Source organism: Pseudorca crassidens, chromosome 3 (genome assembly GCF_039906515.1).
Source record: "Pseudorca crassidens isolate mPseCra1 chromosome 3, mPseCra1.hap1, whole genome shotgun sequence".
NCBI classification, from domain to species: Eukaryota; Metazoa; Chordata; class Mammalia; order Artiodactyla; family Delphinidae; genus Pseudorca; species Pseudorca crassidens.
This window is the reverse complement of record NC_090298.1, coordinates 138,062,316-138,081,205: the sequence shown is the minus strand read 5'-3', so window position 1 is coordinate 138,081,205 and position 18,890 is coordinate 138,062,316. Positions and strand designations below refer to the sequence as shown.

The 18,890-nt window shown below is 38.6% G+C and overlaps 1 protein-coding gene across 3 annotated transcripts in view; it reads left to right on the top strand.

The window, feature by feature from the left end:
* MAPK9 (mitogen-activated protein kinase 9) overlaps positions 1-18,890 on the top strand; it is a 62,961-nt gene that overhangs the window by 23,038 nt on the left and 21,033 nt on the right. For all 3 annotated transcript variants that reach the window (XM_067732616.1, XM_067732618.1, XM_067732617.1), the window contains exons 3-5: positions 7,894-8,023; positions 10,530-10,588; positions 12,999-13,137. In XM_067732616.1, the coding sequence (XP_067588717.1) occupies positions 7,894-8,023; positions 10,530-10,588; positions 12,999-13,137 (328 nt within the window). The remainder of the gene's footprint in view (positions 1-7,893; positions 8,024-10,529; positions 10,589-12,998; positions 13,138-18,890) is intronic.

The window sequence follows — 18,890 nt, the reverse complement described above, 5'->3', positions numbered from 1 at the left end:
AATGGTCCCTTCTCTGCAAATATGACAGGTTCTTTCCCACGCCCATCACTTTTGTCCCCACTGCATCTCCTGGTTGGAGTCTCCTCTGAAACCCTGCTCTTCTGTCCCTGTCCTGACACTATCCCTGATCTTTTGAGACTTACCTGTGGAACTTCAGATAATCTCACCTCATGCTTGGAATAGAGCCTTCTCTCTGATCGAACCAAGGAGTATGTGATTGGTTTGATTGATGCACACGTGCACATGTGTGCACACACACACACACACTCCAGAACTGTAAGATAATAAATTTGTGTCTTAAATCAGTAAATCTGTGCTAATTTGTTATAGCAACAATAGGAAACTAATATACATGTGTTTTTACATTTTTGAGAAGTAAAATATCATAGTAGCAATAATGAATGGTTTACAAAACTTGTTAATCATCTATTTAAACTAGAGCTTGATAAAGATATAGGGACAGGTGTGCAGGTAAACCAAAGTGCAGGTATTGATACAGGATTAAAAGGAGGAGCTGGGGTCCAAATAAAATATTCTGACTCCTAATTTTGAATTGTTTTTACAGTTATCTGATTTATTTGTTTCTATGTTTTTGTTCATTAAAACTGTTAGTAAAATAATTAGGAAGTAAGTTTTAAAATGTTTATCATTTGAAGTATTTATAAAATTAAGTTATTAGTAGAATTAAGTAATTCAAGGTTTTAAAGCTCTACGGGGAAAATATGTGTACATTTCTTTCATATATATATATATTCACTTTTTCTCTCTCCTTCTAAAATGTCAAGCTGTTTAACCAAAGTAGTAAGGACTATTTGTTTTATGAAACAGTTCTACGAAGTGCTTAACTTTTTTTTTCTGCTTTTATTAAAAAAATTTTTAATTGAAATATAGTTGATTTACAATGTTGTTAATTTTTGCTGTACAGCAAAATGGTTCAGTTATATGTATATATGCATTCTTTTTTTAAAATATTCTTTTCCATTATGGTTTATCGTAGAATATTGAATATAGTTCCCTGTGCTATACAGTAGGATCTTGTCATTTATCCATTCTAACATATAATAGTTTGCATCTGCTAACCCCAAATTCCCAATCCATCCCTCTCCCACCTCTCTCCCCCTTGGCAACCGCAAGTCTGTTCTCTATGTCTGTGAGTCTGTTTCTGTTTCATAAAGGTTCATTTGTGTCATATTTTAGATTCCACATATAAGTGATATCATATGGTATTTGTCTTTCTCTTTTTGACTTACTTCACTTAGTATGATAATCTCGTTGCTGCAAATGACATTATTTCGTTCTTTTTTATGGCTGAGTAGTATTCCATTGTATATATGTCCCACATCTTCTTTATCCTTTCATCTGTAGATGGACATTTACTTTGTTTCCATGTATTGGCTATTGTGAATAGTGCTGCTATGAATATAGGGGTGCATGTATCTTTTTGAATTATAGTTTTGTCTTTATATATACCCAGGAGTGGGATTGCTGGATCATATGGTAGCTCTATTTTTAGTTTTTTGAGGAACCTCCATACTGTTCTCCATAGTGGCTGTACCAGCTTACATTCCCACCAACAGTGTAGGAGGGTTCCCTTTCTCCACACCCTCTCCAGCATTTGTTATTTGTAGACTTTTTATATATATATAAATTTATTTATTTATTTATGGCTGCATTGGGTCTTCATTGCTGCGTGCGGGCTTTCTCTAGTTGCAGCGAGCAGGGGCTGCTCTTCATTGTGGTGTGTGGGCTTCTCATTGTGGTGGCTTCTGCTGTTGTGGAGCATGGGCTGTAGGCGGGTGGGCTCAGTAGTTGGGGTTTGCGGGCTCTAGAGCGCAGGCTTAGTAGTTGTGGCGCACGGGCTTAGTTGCTCCGCGGCATGTGGGATCTTCCCAGACCAGGGCTCGAACTCGTGTCCCCTGCATTGGCAGGCAGATTCCTAACCACTGTGCCACCAGGGAAGTCCCTTGTAGACTTTTTAATGGTGGCCATTCTGACTGCTATGAGGTGGTACCTCATTGTAGCTTTGATTTGCATTTCTCTAATAATCAACAATGTTGAGCATCTTTTATGAAGTGTTTAAAAAAAAAGTGTAATATTAGATCTGACAATGCTTAGAAGTGACAGTTACAACCTTAACATGAAATGGTTGGTATAGCTCTTATCCCTTTTTGCTTCCTCTAGTTCTGTACAAGCATGAATGTTGGCCTGTTCTTATACTGTTTTGTTTTCTGTTAGTATATATAAATAAACATAATGTCCACAACAAAATTTTTGTGATAAAGAAGATATATGCTATAAGGCATAGGAAGGCTATGATTCAGGAGAACTGAGTTCTAAGTCCAGCTCAGATCCTCATAGCAGTAGTTCTTAGTGACCTTGGGCAAATCATTGTGTCTTTATAGTTACACCTCTAAAATGTATAGTTTGGAACTTCTAATTTAAGATCAGACACCTAAACAAAGAGACAGGAGAGCAGTAATCAGTGGATATGAGAGCATTTAACAAGTTTCTGCAGAGGAAGTGAGAATAAGTAGGTAAGACATTTGCCACAAAGAAGAGAACCTATCGATAGTAGAACTCCAAAGAGGTTGTGAGTATACAGATGCCAGATACAAAAAACGAAGGTGAAACGGGTGGCTAGAAGTAGGGATGTTAATTAAAAGTGTGTCTATGAAACAGTTTTGCTAGTTGGCTCCCAACATTCCCACCCCTACCCCCATGCTCAGCATTTGCCCCTAGAGAGCGAGTAAGTAAATGAAGAATTATTAGGCCAGTATCTGGAGAAGGAGAAGCCTAGTAAGAGGAGCCCAGGATTTGGGGTGTTCTTTCCCTTGAGGGCATTTGAAAATTCTGGAGTGGGCAGCTGAGAGACTTAGAGTCCTTTGGACTGCCTTGTGGGGCTATAGGAGACAGGGTTTGGCGTCCAGGGCCCTCTAAAGGGGCTTAGTGAACTTCCTTTGCTTTAACTGGGTCTGATAAAGGGCTGCATCCTAGAAGTAAGGATGAACCAAAAAGAAACTGGCCCTTGCAGGAACTGCCACTTAACTTCACATCATCTCATTTGCTGAACCCAAAGTGAGGTGAGCCCAAATTGCTAGTGCCCCCAGGTACCCAGCAGAAATAAATGTAAATTCTACCTGGAGGAAGATAGATCATACTGGATATCAAATTATTTCTAGATAGCAAACAGTTTTGCAAGTTCAAGGTGCAAGACGTAATCAGAAATAACTAGTCACACAAGGAGATTGGACAACATTCACAAAATCCAGCACAAACAACAGAGAAAAGAAACAGATCCACAGGGGTTATTGGCATTATTGGATCCAGACTTCCAAAGAGTTATGATGTTATGTTCCGGATGATAAAAGACAGTATGAAAAAGTTTTGGTGGAAAATGAAAACTTAAAACAACTAAATAGAAATTATAGAACTATAAGACATAGTAATTGAATTATGAAGTTAATGGGTGGGTTTAAAAGCATATTAGATATAACTGAAGAGGGAATTGTGATCTGAAAGATAGGTGAGGAAAAAAGTATCCAGAATGAAGCCTGGGGAGACAAAAGGGTAGAAAAATATGGAAGAGAGGATGTATTTGTTTTCTATTGCCGCGTAACAAATTACCATAAACTTAGTGGTTTAAAGCAGAACAACAACCATTTATAATTTCATAGTTCTGTAGGCCAGAAATCTGGGTGGGCTTCCCTGGGTTCTCTGCTTGGCATTTCACAAGGCTGAAATCAAGGTGTCACTGGACTGGGCTCTTATCTGGAGGCTCTGGGGAAGAATTTGCTTTCAAGTGCGTTCAGATTCTTTGCAGAACCCAGTTCCTTGCAGCTGTAGGTCAGAGGTCTCCATTCCATTCCCTTGCTCTCTATCAGCCAGGGGCCACTCTGCTCCTAGAGGCTCCCACATTCCTTCTCACGTGACCCCCCTTCCATCTTAAAGGCAACAACATGTGTAGTCCTTCTCAGGATTCAGATCTCTCTGACTTTCCCCTCTTCCCACCAGCCAAAACAAACTCTGCTTCTAAAGGGTTCTCATGATTGGATTAGTGCCCCCCCACCCCTTCCCTTGTGATCTCCCTTTTGTTAAACTTGGCCCTCTTGCAGGACACAGGGTCAATATACGACAAAAAAATCAAATGCCTAGAAATTGATAGAACAAACCACTTCAGAAAACAGTTTGGCATTATCTACTAAAATAAACTATATGTAATACCACTTTTAGCTATCTACTCATCAGAAATGCATGCCCAGAACCATGTACAAGAATGTTTATGACCATGTTTTTTGCTTGTAAACTGAAAACAACCAATGTATCTATCAACATTATGTCATATAATCATAACAAAGGAGTATTATAGCGATGACACAGAATGAGTTATAGCTTCACACAACAACGGATGTACCTCACAAATATAACGTTGAGTGAAAGAAGTCAGACATAGACAGTTTCAAAAACCAGGCAAAAATAAATGATACAGGGGCTTGAAGATACATGTTTAGCTGGTAAAAGCAAGGAAGTGATTATGATAAAAGTCAGAAGTAGGGGACTTCCCTGGTAGTCCAGTGGCTAAGACTCCATGCTCCCAATGGAGGGGGCCCAGGTTCCATTCCTGGTCAGGGAGCTAGATCCCATATGCCACAACTAAAAGATCCTGCATGCCGCAATGAAGATTGAAGATCCTGCGTGCAGCAGCTAAGACCCAGCACAGCCAAATAAATATATTTAATTATAGTATAAAAATAAAGTCAGAAGTAGTTATTGTCTTTGGGGGGCAGGAAGGATAGTGATTAGTGGGGGGGAGCGCTTTGGGGTTGTTGACAAAACATGGTTCTTTGTAATAAATCATTAAGACGAGGAACAAAAAAGGAAGCAAAAGAATGAATACCAGACAGGCATACGCCTTCTCACCAACAGCACTCAACTTTGGAAATCATTGGAGCTCTGAGAGAAAATTGATTTCGAGCTTAGAAGACAAACTATCAATCAAGGATAAAGGAAGAGTAAGATAATTTATCTTCCATGCCCTTTTTTTCTGAGGAAATTCCTTGAGAGTGTACTCCAACAAGAAAGAATACAAGAACGTGTAACACCAGAAACAGTGGAAGCCAGAGAAGAGAAATCCCAGGGCGATAGGTACACATCAGGCCTTGAAACCCCAAGAAAAATGTCTTTCTGAAAAATGGAATAGATTCCAAACAATAGATAATGTGAGTAAGGAGGTAAGAAGTACTAGTGACAGCTCTAAAGAGGTATATTTGTCTTCTCTTAATAAGAAAAAAAAAGTTTATTAGAAACTTGTGGTAGAAAAGTTAGAAAAAGTCACGATCTAAGAATAAAACAAATTTAAAGCAGCATGATATTTGAGAACTTACGGAATGTTAGAAGAGAATCCATTTAACCTTAATGCTGGAAACAATCACATTCTCTTATGAGTGGCAAGGGTCATGTGATCTTTAGAAATGAAATGTAATCCTCGCTCTGAAATTAGTAATGTTTACATGTGTGCACATACAAACATACACTCTGTAAGTCGATTTTCAACTTTTAGACACATCCTAAGGAAGAAACACAGAAGATTTAATTATAGGGATTGAAAGATGTGTTATTAAACTTGACCATTTAAGACAGAAATTGGAGGAAAAGAGATTAGAGAGCTGGAGGAAAAAGGAGATGAAGTGTAATATTCTCATTTTACATAGTGGGGAGCAAGAGGTTCCTTTGAAAGTTGATGCAGCAAGTTTAGGCATGTTATTTAAAGTTACAAGGGTGACCAAGGGAAAAGTTAAAAATAACATGAGAGGTCTTCCCTAGTGGCGCAGTGGTTGAGAGTCCGCCTGCCAATGCAGGGGACACGGGTTCGTGCCCCGGTTCGGGAAGATCCCACACGCCGCGGAGCGGCTGGGCCCGTGAGCCATGGCCGCTGAGCGTGCGCGTCCGGAGCCTGTGCTCCGCAACGGGAGAGGCCACAACAGTGATAGGCCCGCGTACCAACAACAACAACAAATAATAATAATAATAACAATAACATGAGAACAAAAAACTAGGAGGAGTTGGGGGTTTCAATGAAGTGACTAAATCCTCAGTGTTCGTAATGGGGAGTAAATAGCTAATTTCTGAAGTTGATAAATGAGGAAATAGTGATAAAAGTATATTCTTTGGAGTTGAGATATTACTAAAAGAAGTAAAGCCAGGAATAACTGAAGGTAGCTCCTCCTGGAGTTGGAACTAGGAATGGGGAAGCATGAGTCTGCTCAGATATTCAGAATTGGTCCATTTGGCTCATTGGACAAAAACTTTTGAGACCAAAAAAGGTGTGTCTGTTTTTAAATTCTCAAGACTGAGATATATATATATATATATATATATATATATATATATATATGTACAAATCACATGTGCATGTATTAATTAATGATTTGTTTCACAAATAGATTTATTTTTGACATTTTATAATCCATATGAATATTACATTTGCATATGGGCATGTGATTTTAATTAATTAATTAATTTTCTTTATTATTTTTTTTGGCTGCGTCAGGCCCTAGTTGTGGCACGCAGGGTCTTCATTGAGGCGTGTGGGATCTTTCCTTGTGGCATGCGGGCTTCTCTCTACTTGTGGCCCATAGGCTCCAGAGCACATGGACTCTGCAGTTCGCGGCATGTGAGCTCAGTAGTTGTGGCACACGGGCTTAGTTGCCCCACAGCATGTGGGATCTTAGTTCCCCAACCAGGGATTGAACCCAAGTCCCCTGAATTGGAAGGCGGATTCTTTACCACTGGACCACCAGGGAAGTCCCTGGGCATGTGATTTTACATCTGTGTATACATGAACACATAATGTGAATTAAAGAAAAAGTAATTCCAAAGTAACAGGAAGCTTCTAATAATTCTTAACCAAATGCTACAGCAGACAGCCTTTAATTTTTAAAAGTTAAAATTGAATTAAGTTTGGGTTTTTTGGCAAAAAAAAATTAATAGAAGTGAATAAGTGTAAACAGTGTTATAAACTGAATAGAATAAATAAATAGAAACAGTATTTTAAATGGTGCTTAGGTTCTCTGATGGTCTTTAGCAGCTTTTAACCCCTGATGAGGAGCCAAAAGGTAACAGTGACAGCAATCATACTGTTAGTGCTAGCTTGAAACTAGTACAGAAGGTACTCAATTTTTCCTGTCTATTTTCTGGAGGAAAATTAATCATAAATTTCAGCTGGGAACTTGAGATTCTGGAAACAAAGATCCTAGAAGATTTTATTTCTTAACCATAGTAGTATGAGGAGGTATTTCTAGCAGAATTTTATGTATAGCAATTGCTTATGTTAGGGATTTTGTATCTTGGGGATTTACCATGAACTGAGATTTTGGCTTCTGTTTTCCTTTTAGATTCTTACATCTGGGAAAAACACAATCAATCAAAATCTAGATTTATTATATCCGTCTCATGAGTTCAAACCATTTTCTCCACTGTGATACTCCAAAATATACTTATATTTCATTCTGTGATACCAGTGACTTTTTTTCAACTTATTGGCATATTTAAACTGAAGATTTTGTTTTCTGGGCAGTCTTACATGCTCTGTATTAAATTACTTGGTTCTGAACATAATAATCTCAACTAATATAATGAGACGTCCATGTGCAAAGATTGCTGAATCCCATCCTAGCTTCAGCTGCCATGGTGACGCCTCTGCAGAGGAGTCCGTTCGTCCTGCACGCTTAGCCAACTCACCTTGCTCTTAATGTGCAGAAGTACCAGAGTGGAAGCAAGCAGATTTTTCCTTATTTGTTATTCATTTAAAAAGATAATACATTGAATGTACATTCTGCATTGCTGTATATTCCAAAATCATCCTAATGGGTTGCCTATTATATTTCTTAATTATAGTGCTGCTTTTGATACAGTTCTTGGGATAAATGTTGCAGTCAAGAAACTAAGCCGTCCTTTTCAGAATCAGACTCATGCAAAGAGAGCTTATCGTGAACTTGTCCTCTTAAAATGTGTCAATCATAAAAATGTAAGTTATGTCTATATTTCCTCTAATACTTTAATGTTGTCAATGCTGCCATAATCATCTGGGTCTTTGGAGATACAATGAGTTTAGACCTAGGGTAAACTAGTGATAAAAATACTATTTAAATGGTTATATTTTATTGACAGAATTTTCAATCAACATTGGAGATATTGAAGTCAGCAAGAGGCATCATTGTCCATAGGAATTTAGGTCACTCAACACAGATGGGAATGTCAATTAACCTTGTAACCATTTGGTTTTCACTGTTTCCCTGTGTATAAAATGGCAACAGTATTGACCTGGCAAATTGAGAAATATCCAAATACTTTTTAGAAAAACGTTGTTCTATAAGTAGCTTTTACATATTCACATTTATTTAAATAAATGTTATTAGATGATGTTATATTCAAGATAGTTGTACTTGGCATCTCTACAGAAATCAAAGCATTGTAAATTTTAAGGAAAAACAGTATATCTCTAGAAAATGAGGTACTCAGGCCCATTTTATATTCTACTACTGATGCCTGAGCATTATTTTGAACATGATTTTGATAACCTTGCCATGTTATAAAATTATAAAATGTTAAGTCTGGCAGGGGCTTTGGAGATCCCCTCCCATGTGACCTCTTTTTGTTACGGGGTGGGGGGGATAAGTATTCAAAAGTACACTCAACTCTATATGGCTCCTTTTGTTGTAACATTTATGCTGGATTTTTCTGGTGTAGGGACATTAAACACAAAACTAAGATAGGTTCAATCTTTTGAGTCTGTGGTTTGAGTTTGTTTTTAAATTCTCCAATGCATGCTTTATTTTACAGGTTTAAAACAAAAAGTAAAGAAGTTTTTTTTTCAGGTTACAAAAAAAATGTTTATTATTATTTTTAATTCAAACAGTATAAACAAGAAAGAAAAATCCTTGAATCCCACCACCCACTATCATTAACATTTTGGTGAGCATTCTTATGCATATATATACACACATACATAAATAAGCTCAGTTATGTTATTACACATCCTGCTTTTTCCCTAGTGGAATGTTGCTAGATCTCATATACATTAATGAACATAGATATAAACCATTTTTTAAATGGCTACATAGTACAGATGCACAGTTATTCATTTAACCAATCACCTATTATCAGATATTTAGATTGTTTCCAGTTTTTTGCTATTATAAGCAGTGCTGCAGTGAACATCCTTATACATTGCATCTTTGCACACTTGTCCAGGTGAATTCCTTGGCCAAGATAGCTGGGTCAAAGACTATGCACACTTTTGGTTTTAATAATATATACTGACATTAACCTCAAGGAAGGTTAATTCCTTGAGGAATTAACCTCAAGGAAGACTGTCAATTTTACACTTTTATTGAGTATCTGAGTATGTCTTTTATTTCAAAATACCCCAGAGCTACATACTGTTTGTTTTACCTTACCAAACTGATAGATGACAAATGATACCTTATTTTTATTTGTGAGGTTGATTTTCTTTCCATATCTCTATTAGCCATTTATTTTTATTTCTTGAGAGTTTGTTTTTCATGGCCTTTGTCCATTTTTCTCTAGGACTGTTGGTTTCTTTCTTATGCATTTATAGAAGATCTTTGTATATTAAAGCTGTCAACCCTCACTTTTCCATCTGACCTAATTTAGGTTGTTTTTGTCATACTGATTTTTGTTGTTGTGTTTAACATAATCAAATCTCCTAGGTTTCCTGTCATGCTTAGAAAAGGCTTTTCTACACCAGAATTGTATAAATGTTTATTCATATTTTAATGTTTCATGGTTTCATGTTTTAGATTTAAATTTTTGTTCCATTTTGAGTTTATCTTGGTGTAAAGATTGAAGTATGAATCTAGTTTTTTCCCCCTTGGCTAGCCAGCCACTCCAATCCTATATACTGAATAATTCATCTTTCCCTCAGTCATTTGAAATGATTGAGGACGTGTGTTTGATGCTCAAGCAGCAGAATTCATTGTTTAACCATTGGGGTGCCAGGACCAAGGCCTGTGGTGGGGTCCGTTCTTGAATCCTCCTTACATAAAGGTAATGTTAATAGGTAATGCTATGAGGCATTTCATCTTTATCATACCAAAAATATAAGCTTAGCCTTTACATTTCAAAACTTTTTAGAAATTTGGATATTGTATTTAAGTTTTCAGAGTTAACATATTGCTTTATTTAGTGTTTTTCTACTTGTAATTGCTACTTTTTTATGTTCAGAGCTAGAAAGACATTATGTGTTAAAATTCTATAGTAGTAAGTTACTGGGGACACATAAAAGTGATTTGATTAAAAGTGCATATTATTTCCAAGTTGAGAATCCTAATCATTTAGCTTTTTTCAAATGCTGTGTAATAGAATGTTTTGGTAAAAGCAATAACAATAATAATAAATACAAAGCTCTGCTGTGATTTTTTTTCTAGTTTTAACACACTTTAATGTTAAACTTAATTTTTATAATCAAGTAGAGTCATTTGACATGCTGAGATATAATTTTCTCTTTTCAGATAATTAGTTTGTTAAATGTGTTTACACCACAGAAAACTCTAGAAGAATTTCAAGATGTGTAAGTATAATTTTTATTCAGTAATACACTGCTCATCAAAGAGTGAAAATTTAGAAAAGAAAGTAACTCCTTTTTTTACTTAGGAAATATAGGTGAGAACACATTTTTAAATGATATCCTAGCCACTTTTCTCTGTGGAAGAGAAATATTAAGGAAAATGAATAATAGTATTCAACTATTTGTGCCTAGATGGTTATCATTTCTACAACAGATAAAGGATGACTGAAAATAATTCTTCAGAGCAGACAGTGCCATTAATGCTGCTGATTTCCTTTACTGAAATATAAAATATAACATGTTTTTCTCTAGTCCCCAAGATTGTAGGGTTTAGGTGTTTATAATTATTATTTGAAATGGGTAAGTCATTAAACTTCCAAAATGTGAAATAGAATTATCTTAGTAATGATGAAATGAGATATTAATTTATTATTGAGATATAATACACAACTTTATCCTAAATTTATTCATGTATTCATTCATTCATTCAACAAATATTTGATTGCCAGGAATTCCCTGGCAGTGTGGTGGTTAGGACGCCATGCTTTCAGCCCGCAAGCCACACGGTGAGGCCAAAAAAAAAACCAAACAAATATTTGATTGCCAACTGTGTGCTAGACAGTCTCTTGAACTTGGCATACTTTAGTGACCAAAACAGCAAAAATCCCTTTCATTTTTTAAGAATCGCAGGTGGTCATATTTCTTCCTAGAGCTTGCAGGAAAGCCAGGGAAGATAGACAGTCAACATAACAAATAAGGAAATGATGTCATTCATTAGGATGTGTGGCAAATGTTGTAGAAGAAATGGAGCTGGGTAAGGGGGTTCAGAAGTGCTGGGCGTTAGGAGTCAGGTTGCAACTTTAAGTAGAGTAGTTAGGGAAGGACCTCACTGGATTGGTGACATGTGAAGAAAGCCTTCAAGGAAGTGAGGAGGTTAGTCCTACAGATATTTGGGGGAAGGTAGTATCAAGATAGAAGGAACAGGCAGTGTAAAGGAGCAGAAGAGGGAGTGTGCCTGGTGTGTTATAAGAACAGCAAGAGCCAGTGTGGCTGGATCAGAAGAAGCAGAGGAAAGTTGAAGAGGTGGGTTCAAAGAAGTGACAGGGCCAGACACTGCTGGGCCTCTAGGCCACTGTAAGGATTTTCCTTTACAAGTCAGTAAGACTTTCAGCAGGAAGAGTAAGCTTATCTGACTTATGTTTTAAAAGAATAACTTTGGTTTCTGGGTCGAGAACCCACTGTTAGAAGTAGGACACAGAAGACCAGTCAGGAGGCTATTGCAGCAATTCAGATGAGATTATGATGGCTGCATTTAGACCAGAGGGGTGATAGTGATGGTAAAGGCAAGAGATAGGATGCTGACACTGTTTTGAAGGTAGAACCCCAGTGTTTGCTCCTAGAGAGGATGTGTGGTATGAGAGAAAGAGGAGCTGAGAGCAACACTTGGAGTTTTGGCCTGAGCACCAGAAGGATAAAAGTGCTCTCAACTGAGATGTGGAAGGCTACAGTCAGAACAGATTGCGAGGCAGGGTAGAAGGAACTCAGTTTTAGTTCAAGATGTCTGTTGGACACCCAAGTGGAACTGTGAAATAGGCAGTTAGATAAATGAGCCTGGAGTTCAGCAAGGGGGTCTGGGTTGAAGGTATTAATTTGGTAGTTGTCAGTCTATAGATGGTATTTAAAGTCTTGAGACCAGAGACCAGAGATCACCAAGATTGTAAGTACAGTTAGAGAAAAGAAGACCAAGGACCGAGTGCTGGCACTTCAACAGTAAGAAGCTGGGGATAGGAAAAGGGCACAGTCAGCCAGGATTGTAGGACTGGCCACTGGATTTAGCAACACGGAAGGCCGACATGGAGCCTTGAGGACAGTTTCAGCAAAGTGGTGGGGGCAAAAGCCTGATTAAAGTGGGATTAAGGAAAAATGGGAGAAAAAATTGGAGATGATAAGTATAGACACCTCTTTGGGGAGTTTTGCTTGCATAGGGAGCAAAAATATAGGATGGTAGCTGGTGGGGGAAGTAAGGTCAAAGTTTTCTTAAGATGAGAGCAATAACAGCATGGTTTCTATATTGGTAAGAATGATCCAATAGCAAAAATGTTTAAATATAGGAGAATTTGAATGTTTGAGATTCTATTTACTATGATATAAAAATTGTTTTGTATTTAACTTGAAAGGCATTTTGTTGTTAGTTGTTTTCATTTTTTGAAAACTTTTACAAACTTTCATCATACATTTGCTTCTTTTCAAGATACCTTATAAATGTTTAGGGAAAACAAGTTATCTTTTTACTTTAGCCAGTGCAGTGACTAGGTGGTAAGTTATTACTATTTCATAAAAATTCTAGTTTAATAACCATAAAGGAATTTTGGATAATTTTCATGTGTACATAGCTGATCATTTATTTCCCCAGGTATTTGGTTATGGAATTAATGGATGCTAACTTATGTCAGGTTATTCATATGGAGTTGGACCATGAAAGAATGTCCTACCTTCTTTACCAGATGCTCTGTGGTATTAAACATCTACATTCAGCTGGTATAATTCATAGAGTAAGTAGTGATACCATATTGTTTAGTTTTGTTTTTTAATCACAATCATTTCGTTGTCATAATCTCCAGTTACAAAAGAACATAATATTTTTAAAAAATTTGTCAATGTCGAAAATCCAAATAAACTATGGGATCATGTTACTCTTCCAAATATAGTTGAGATTAGAAGACATTTGTGGAATGCCTGGTTTGCCTGGGCCCATGTGAGCCACCCTGGATGCAGGCATGAGCCAGCTGTTCAGACTAGTACTGCAGAAAAATACTTCTTTTTTTTTTAAGTTTTTATTTGAAAGTAACTTAAAACTTAGAGAAAAATTGCAAGAATAGGACAAAGAACTTTACTCTTTACCCAGATTTACCTGGTGTTAATAGTTTTTCCATATTTGAAATCCTATTTTTAGTGAGCAAGGAATTTGGATTTGGGGTGGGGGAAAGTTAGAGGCCAAGTAGTATATGATACAGTTGCTTGAGAAGTCTTATGTGAATTATGGCCCAAGTGTTCATTGCTTACATCGTAAAATTCTACCACTCCAGCATCCCAGCCATACTGGTGGGAGCTTTCGGAAAGGTTCCAGGCAGATCTTTTGAATAGGCCAAGGCTGGAATTTGAATGATGGTGTTGCCTGTCAGGGGGTACATATTTAAAAACCAGAGAGATATTCTCTAAGCTGGTTTTATGAGTTTTTGTTATTTTCTTCACTTGTACTGCTGTGTGGGCAGATTATGATAGAGTTGTGTTTTTTTGTTTGGTTTTTTGTTTGTTTGTTTTTTTAGCAACTATAATGTTGAGTGAGACTAGAGGCAGAGATAGTTTTATTGAAAACATTCTTAGCATTCCTTAAATTATTACTATACTAATTTTGTTGACAGACTGTCTTTCAATATTATGTTTCAACAGCAAGAAGTTGTATTTTCTCTGAACTGAAATCTGTGGGGGGAAGAAGATAGTGAGACAAAAACAATGAAGCCTTTTCATACAAAAAAGAATAGAGAGATTTTTGATGGTGTAGTAGTAGTAATTCTTTTGGATCTGTTGGGTGCCAGGAAAGACTGTTTCCATCACAGCCACTGATCAGAGACCTAACACAGTAGCAGAGCCCACCAATCCAGAGAGGGCCAAACTCTTGCCCCTTGTGAGCATGAGGCCTGAGGCCTGAGTGAGGTCTGTAGCCTGAGGCCAGTCCTGGCCCTCCCAGTGCCTGTTGGGCGCCTGGCACAAAGAGTCCTGACCAGTCTTCAGTCATTTAAAATACAGCCTTTGCTGCCGCCAAGTGTTCAGTTTAAATTATATAAATACTGTTGTCAAACTTGCTTTAAAAATAGTAACATTGGTCTTTTTAATTAAAAATAAAGATTTCCCAGCATAACATTCTATTTCTCTTCAAAAATATTTACAGACCTTTATATAAATTAAGGCACTCCTAATTTCTCTTAAATACATTTTGTATTAAAGTCTTAACTGAGAATAAGTTCCCAGATTATTAGGCTTCATTATGTTAGGCCTTATTAATTTTGTAAAAGGAAACAGTTTGTCTTGCTTGTATCTCCCCTCTTGGGCCCAGATATACATGGGGCAGCAATATCCTCCCATTTTAGGGGGTCTTGTAAGAGCTGCAGCATGCACGTGCCTGTGTTAGGTGATGTTCCGTCCCTGCGGTTTAGGCCCATACCTGTGGACCAGAAGGTCCAAGAAAGTTTTGGTTTGCCCAGCATGATTCTGCCAACCACCTCTCCATCCCATTTACCTCCCCACTGGGTCTCCCTCCCCTTGTCTTATGCCCTCCTGTTCACACATTTGTGGGTCTGCCAGACTTTGTGTCTGCTGTGAAAGTACCACGTGGTCATTGTGGGAAAGGTAGAGAAGGCACCTGTTTGCACACCCACCACCCCTCCAGGTCCCAAGAGGTGATGAACCGCAGTTATCCCTTTAAGCCTGTTAACGGTTTTCTGTGAACTTTTCCTGTCCTTTTTTCTGTATACTATACGATAGGCATAAATACACACATTCGGTTTTGCTTACTAAGATGGTTTCGTTCTAAACATAAAATTTAATTACTTGAAAAATAAAACACCTGTAATCCCACCAATTTTTACCTTGTATAATTCAAAAAATTGAATGGAAGTCCCCAGCCCACCACTGTCACCTGGAGGAGGCCAGTGATGGCAGTTGGATGTGTTTCCTTCCTAACTTTACACTGACACATTTTCTTACTGATGCTAATACCAACATATCTGTCTATACTAACGTCCTTTTTAACTTATATTTTTCAAAAACAGGATCATCTTGTACATATATTGTTCTGCAACTTGCTGAATTTTGTATTTTTATCAAGGATCAAATAGTTTTACAAATACTTACTAAAAAAGAGCCCCCACCTCCTCCCTCTTATTTCTCTCTCCCCAGAACAAATTCTTTCAGTTCTTTTAGCTGTTATTTTGGTGTTTATCTCCATATCTTGAAATAATATGATGAGATCTCTATTTGTTGATCTTTCTTCAGTTTGGGACATAAGGTACTGACTTAGCTCTTTTTCACCAATCGTGCCCCTCACCTGCCACCTTTCCTGTCCCCCTGTCCTCCCAGTATAGTTACAATGTAATTGGTTTGGATCAGTGTCCATAGTGTGTTTTACGTCATCATGACCCTATAAACGCTTTTCACAGCTAAGCCTATATTTACACCATGATTATATTTCTTTTCCTTTCAACTTTTTGTCCCTAGAGTTAACAACACTTGTCTTTTATTTGTTAGAGTTTTGGTCTTTGTTGTTTGTTTTAAGGAGGGAGCAGTTTTCCACATCCTTATTGCTAATTAAACCTTAGGGTATCTAAGTCTTCTCTCACTGTATCCAAATGTCTTAGCTGTTCCATCACCTTGATTGTCTCCTGGCGCCTCAGCCCTGCTCACATCTGGACTGGCTGCCCCCATACCTGATGCAGAGACCTTATCCTGGACCTCGCTCCAGCGTTTTCCTGGGGATTTCCTTCACCTCTCTCTGGAGTTGGAGCCCACTTCCTGATCCCTATCTCTCCTTTGTTTTGGTGGGACACATCCTCCAATAGCTTCCCCAGAAGTGATGCATGGGAAGTAAAATTTTTGAGGCCTCAGATAGCTGAAACTCTTTATTCTGCCCTCTCACATGATTAATAATTCAGTTGGATAGAAAATTCTTAGTTACAAATCAGTTCCCCTCTAAGGTGTAAATACAGTACCCTGTTGTGTAGTGTTGTATGGCTTTTGAACTTTCTAATGCCATTCTTATTACTGATCCTTTGCAAGTGCCCTGTTTTGGGTTTTGTTTTATCTCTGGAAACATTTTTTAAAGTTTCTTTATTTCTTGTATTCTGAAATGTTAGGATGATATGCCTTGATATGGAAATTTTTTTCGTTAATTGTGGTGGGCACTTCAGTCTGGAAGAACATGCCATAGAGTTCTGGAAAATTTTTTATTATTTCTTTCAGAATGCCTTCTTTACTGTGTTCTTTATTCTGTCTTTCTCTGAAGTACGAGTTAGTTGGAGCTCTTTTTTATTTTTAAAAGTTCCTTTTTATAGCATTTTGTTCTTTTTTTTATTGGAGTATGGCTAATTTACAATATTGTGTTAGTTTCAGGTGTACAGCATAGTGATTCAGTATTTTTTCAGATTACATTCCATATTACCAGATAATGGGTGTAATTCCCTGTGCTATACAGTATTTCCCTGTTGCTTACCTACTTTATATATGGTAGTTTGTATCTATTAATCCCATACCCCTAATTTGTATCTGTTAATTTGTATCTGTTAATCCCATACCCCTCTTCCCTCTCCCTTTTGTTTTTGTTTTTGTTTTTGTTTTTTGCGGTACGCAGGCCTCTCACTGTTGTGGCCTCTCCCATTGCGGAGCACAGGCTCCGGACGCGCAGGCTCAGCGGCCATGGCTCACGGGCCTAGCCGGTCCGCGGCATGTGGGATCTTCCTGGACCGGGGCATGAACCCGTGTCCCCTGCATCGGCCAGCGGATTCTCAACCACTGCGCCACCAGGGAAGCCCCCCCTCTCCCTTTTGTTAACCACAAATTTGTTTTCTATATCTGTGAGTCTGTTTCTGTTTTGCATATATATTAATTTGTATCAGTTTTTAGCTTCCAAGTGATATCATATAGTATTTGTCTTTCTCTGACTTATTTCACTAAGTATAATATTCTCTAGGTCCATTTATGTTGCTGCAAATGGCAGTATTTCATTCCTTTTTTTATGGCTGAGTAATTCCATATACACACACACATACCACATCTTCTTATTCAGTCGTCTGTTGATAAGCGCTTAAGTTGCTTCCATGTCTTGGCTGTGGTAAATAGCATTTTATTCTTCTTGCATGGAGACACTATCATCTCTACAAGGCTAGAATTTCTTTGAAGTTTGTTTTCTGGGTTTTTCTTGTTTGTTTTTAGGCACACTGTGTGGCATGCGGAATCTTAGTTCCCCGACCAGGGATCGAACCCTTGCACCCTGCATTCGGAGTCTTAACCACTGGTCTGCCAGGGAAGTCCCTTTGAAGTTTTCTTATTGCTGCCTGCAGTGTTTTCCTTTCCCCTGAGGTTTTGTTTTGTTTTGTTTTGTTTGTTTGTTTTAGTGCATTTGGTCTCTCGCTGTCACGTGTGAGGTTTTCCTCAAACGTCTGGTGACCTTTTGTCACTGGTCCTATTTAAGACTGAAGGATTAGAAGGCCAAGTGGAAGTGCATGGGTTGGGATTGTTGAATGAGGGGTTTTTCTCTAGAGCAACACATAGCCACAGGTGTCTCTGTTTGCAGGTCTTTTCTCTGGACATCATTTAGTTTCTCTAGAAAAGGCTCCGGTCTCTTGACTGAGGGAGAGCAGTCTGGCTGCTGGTATGAAAGGCTGTGTGGGGTGGGGCTGAAGTTCTCATGTGGCAAAATGCAGACCTTCGCTACAGCACCCTGTCTTCAGGCTGGGCCCCTCACCCATGCCCTTCCTGTGTCTCATACCAGCAGATCTGTTGGTATTGTGCTTGAGGCCTGAGTCTGGAAACTTGGTTTCAGTTTTTCTAGATAATAGGCCAGTAGGAGTAAAGGAGGAACCAACACCTCTGTGTGGATCTGGGAGGTCTACCTTTACCTTTCTGTGAACCTTCCCCCACCCCAGATCCCTCAGTGTCCTGCTCCCTGCCCCATCCTGCCTTCCACAGTACTTGTCGTTCAATTCCTAAGCCCTTCCCAGGTGTTGTGGTCCACATTATTTCACTGTGGGCCACTCACTGAGGTTGGAATTTACTCTACTCAGCCAAGTCATTTATTCCTTTCTGCTGCCTTCCCTCCCCATAGAGCATGTGGGGTTTTTCATTGAAGGCATTAGTGTAGCACGATGGCATTAGACATGCAAGAGATGCATGGGGAGAAGGCCTGTGAGGAAGAACAGAGGGAGTGAGTCAGTGGAGGTGGGGAAGCTGACAGGGGTCAGCCCAGTCTGACCCCTTGGAGTAGAGAGGGCACGAAGGAGGGTTGGGAGCTGCCCGTCCGAGGAATCTGGTGTCTCATAAGAATGGACCTCCTTCCCCATGCAGTCATTAGCCAAGAGCCACTGTGGGGTGTGTGGCCTTGTCATAAGCAAAGGGGAGGGTCAGGGTACCTCAGTGGGGTGTCTGTCAGTTGCAGTCCCACAGCAGAGAGCCAGGTACGCATTTTCATGGCTACCACCATCCACCCTTGCCCCCCTCAGCTCTGCTTCTCCACACAGGTCAGGACCAGCCCCCT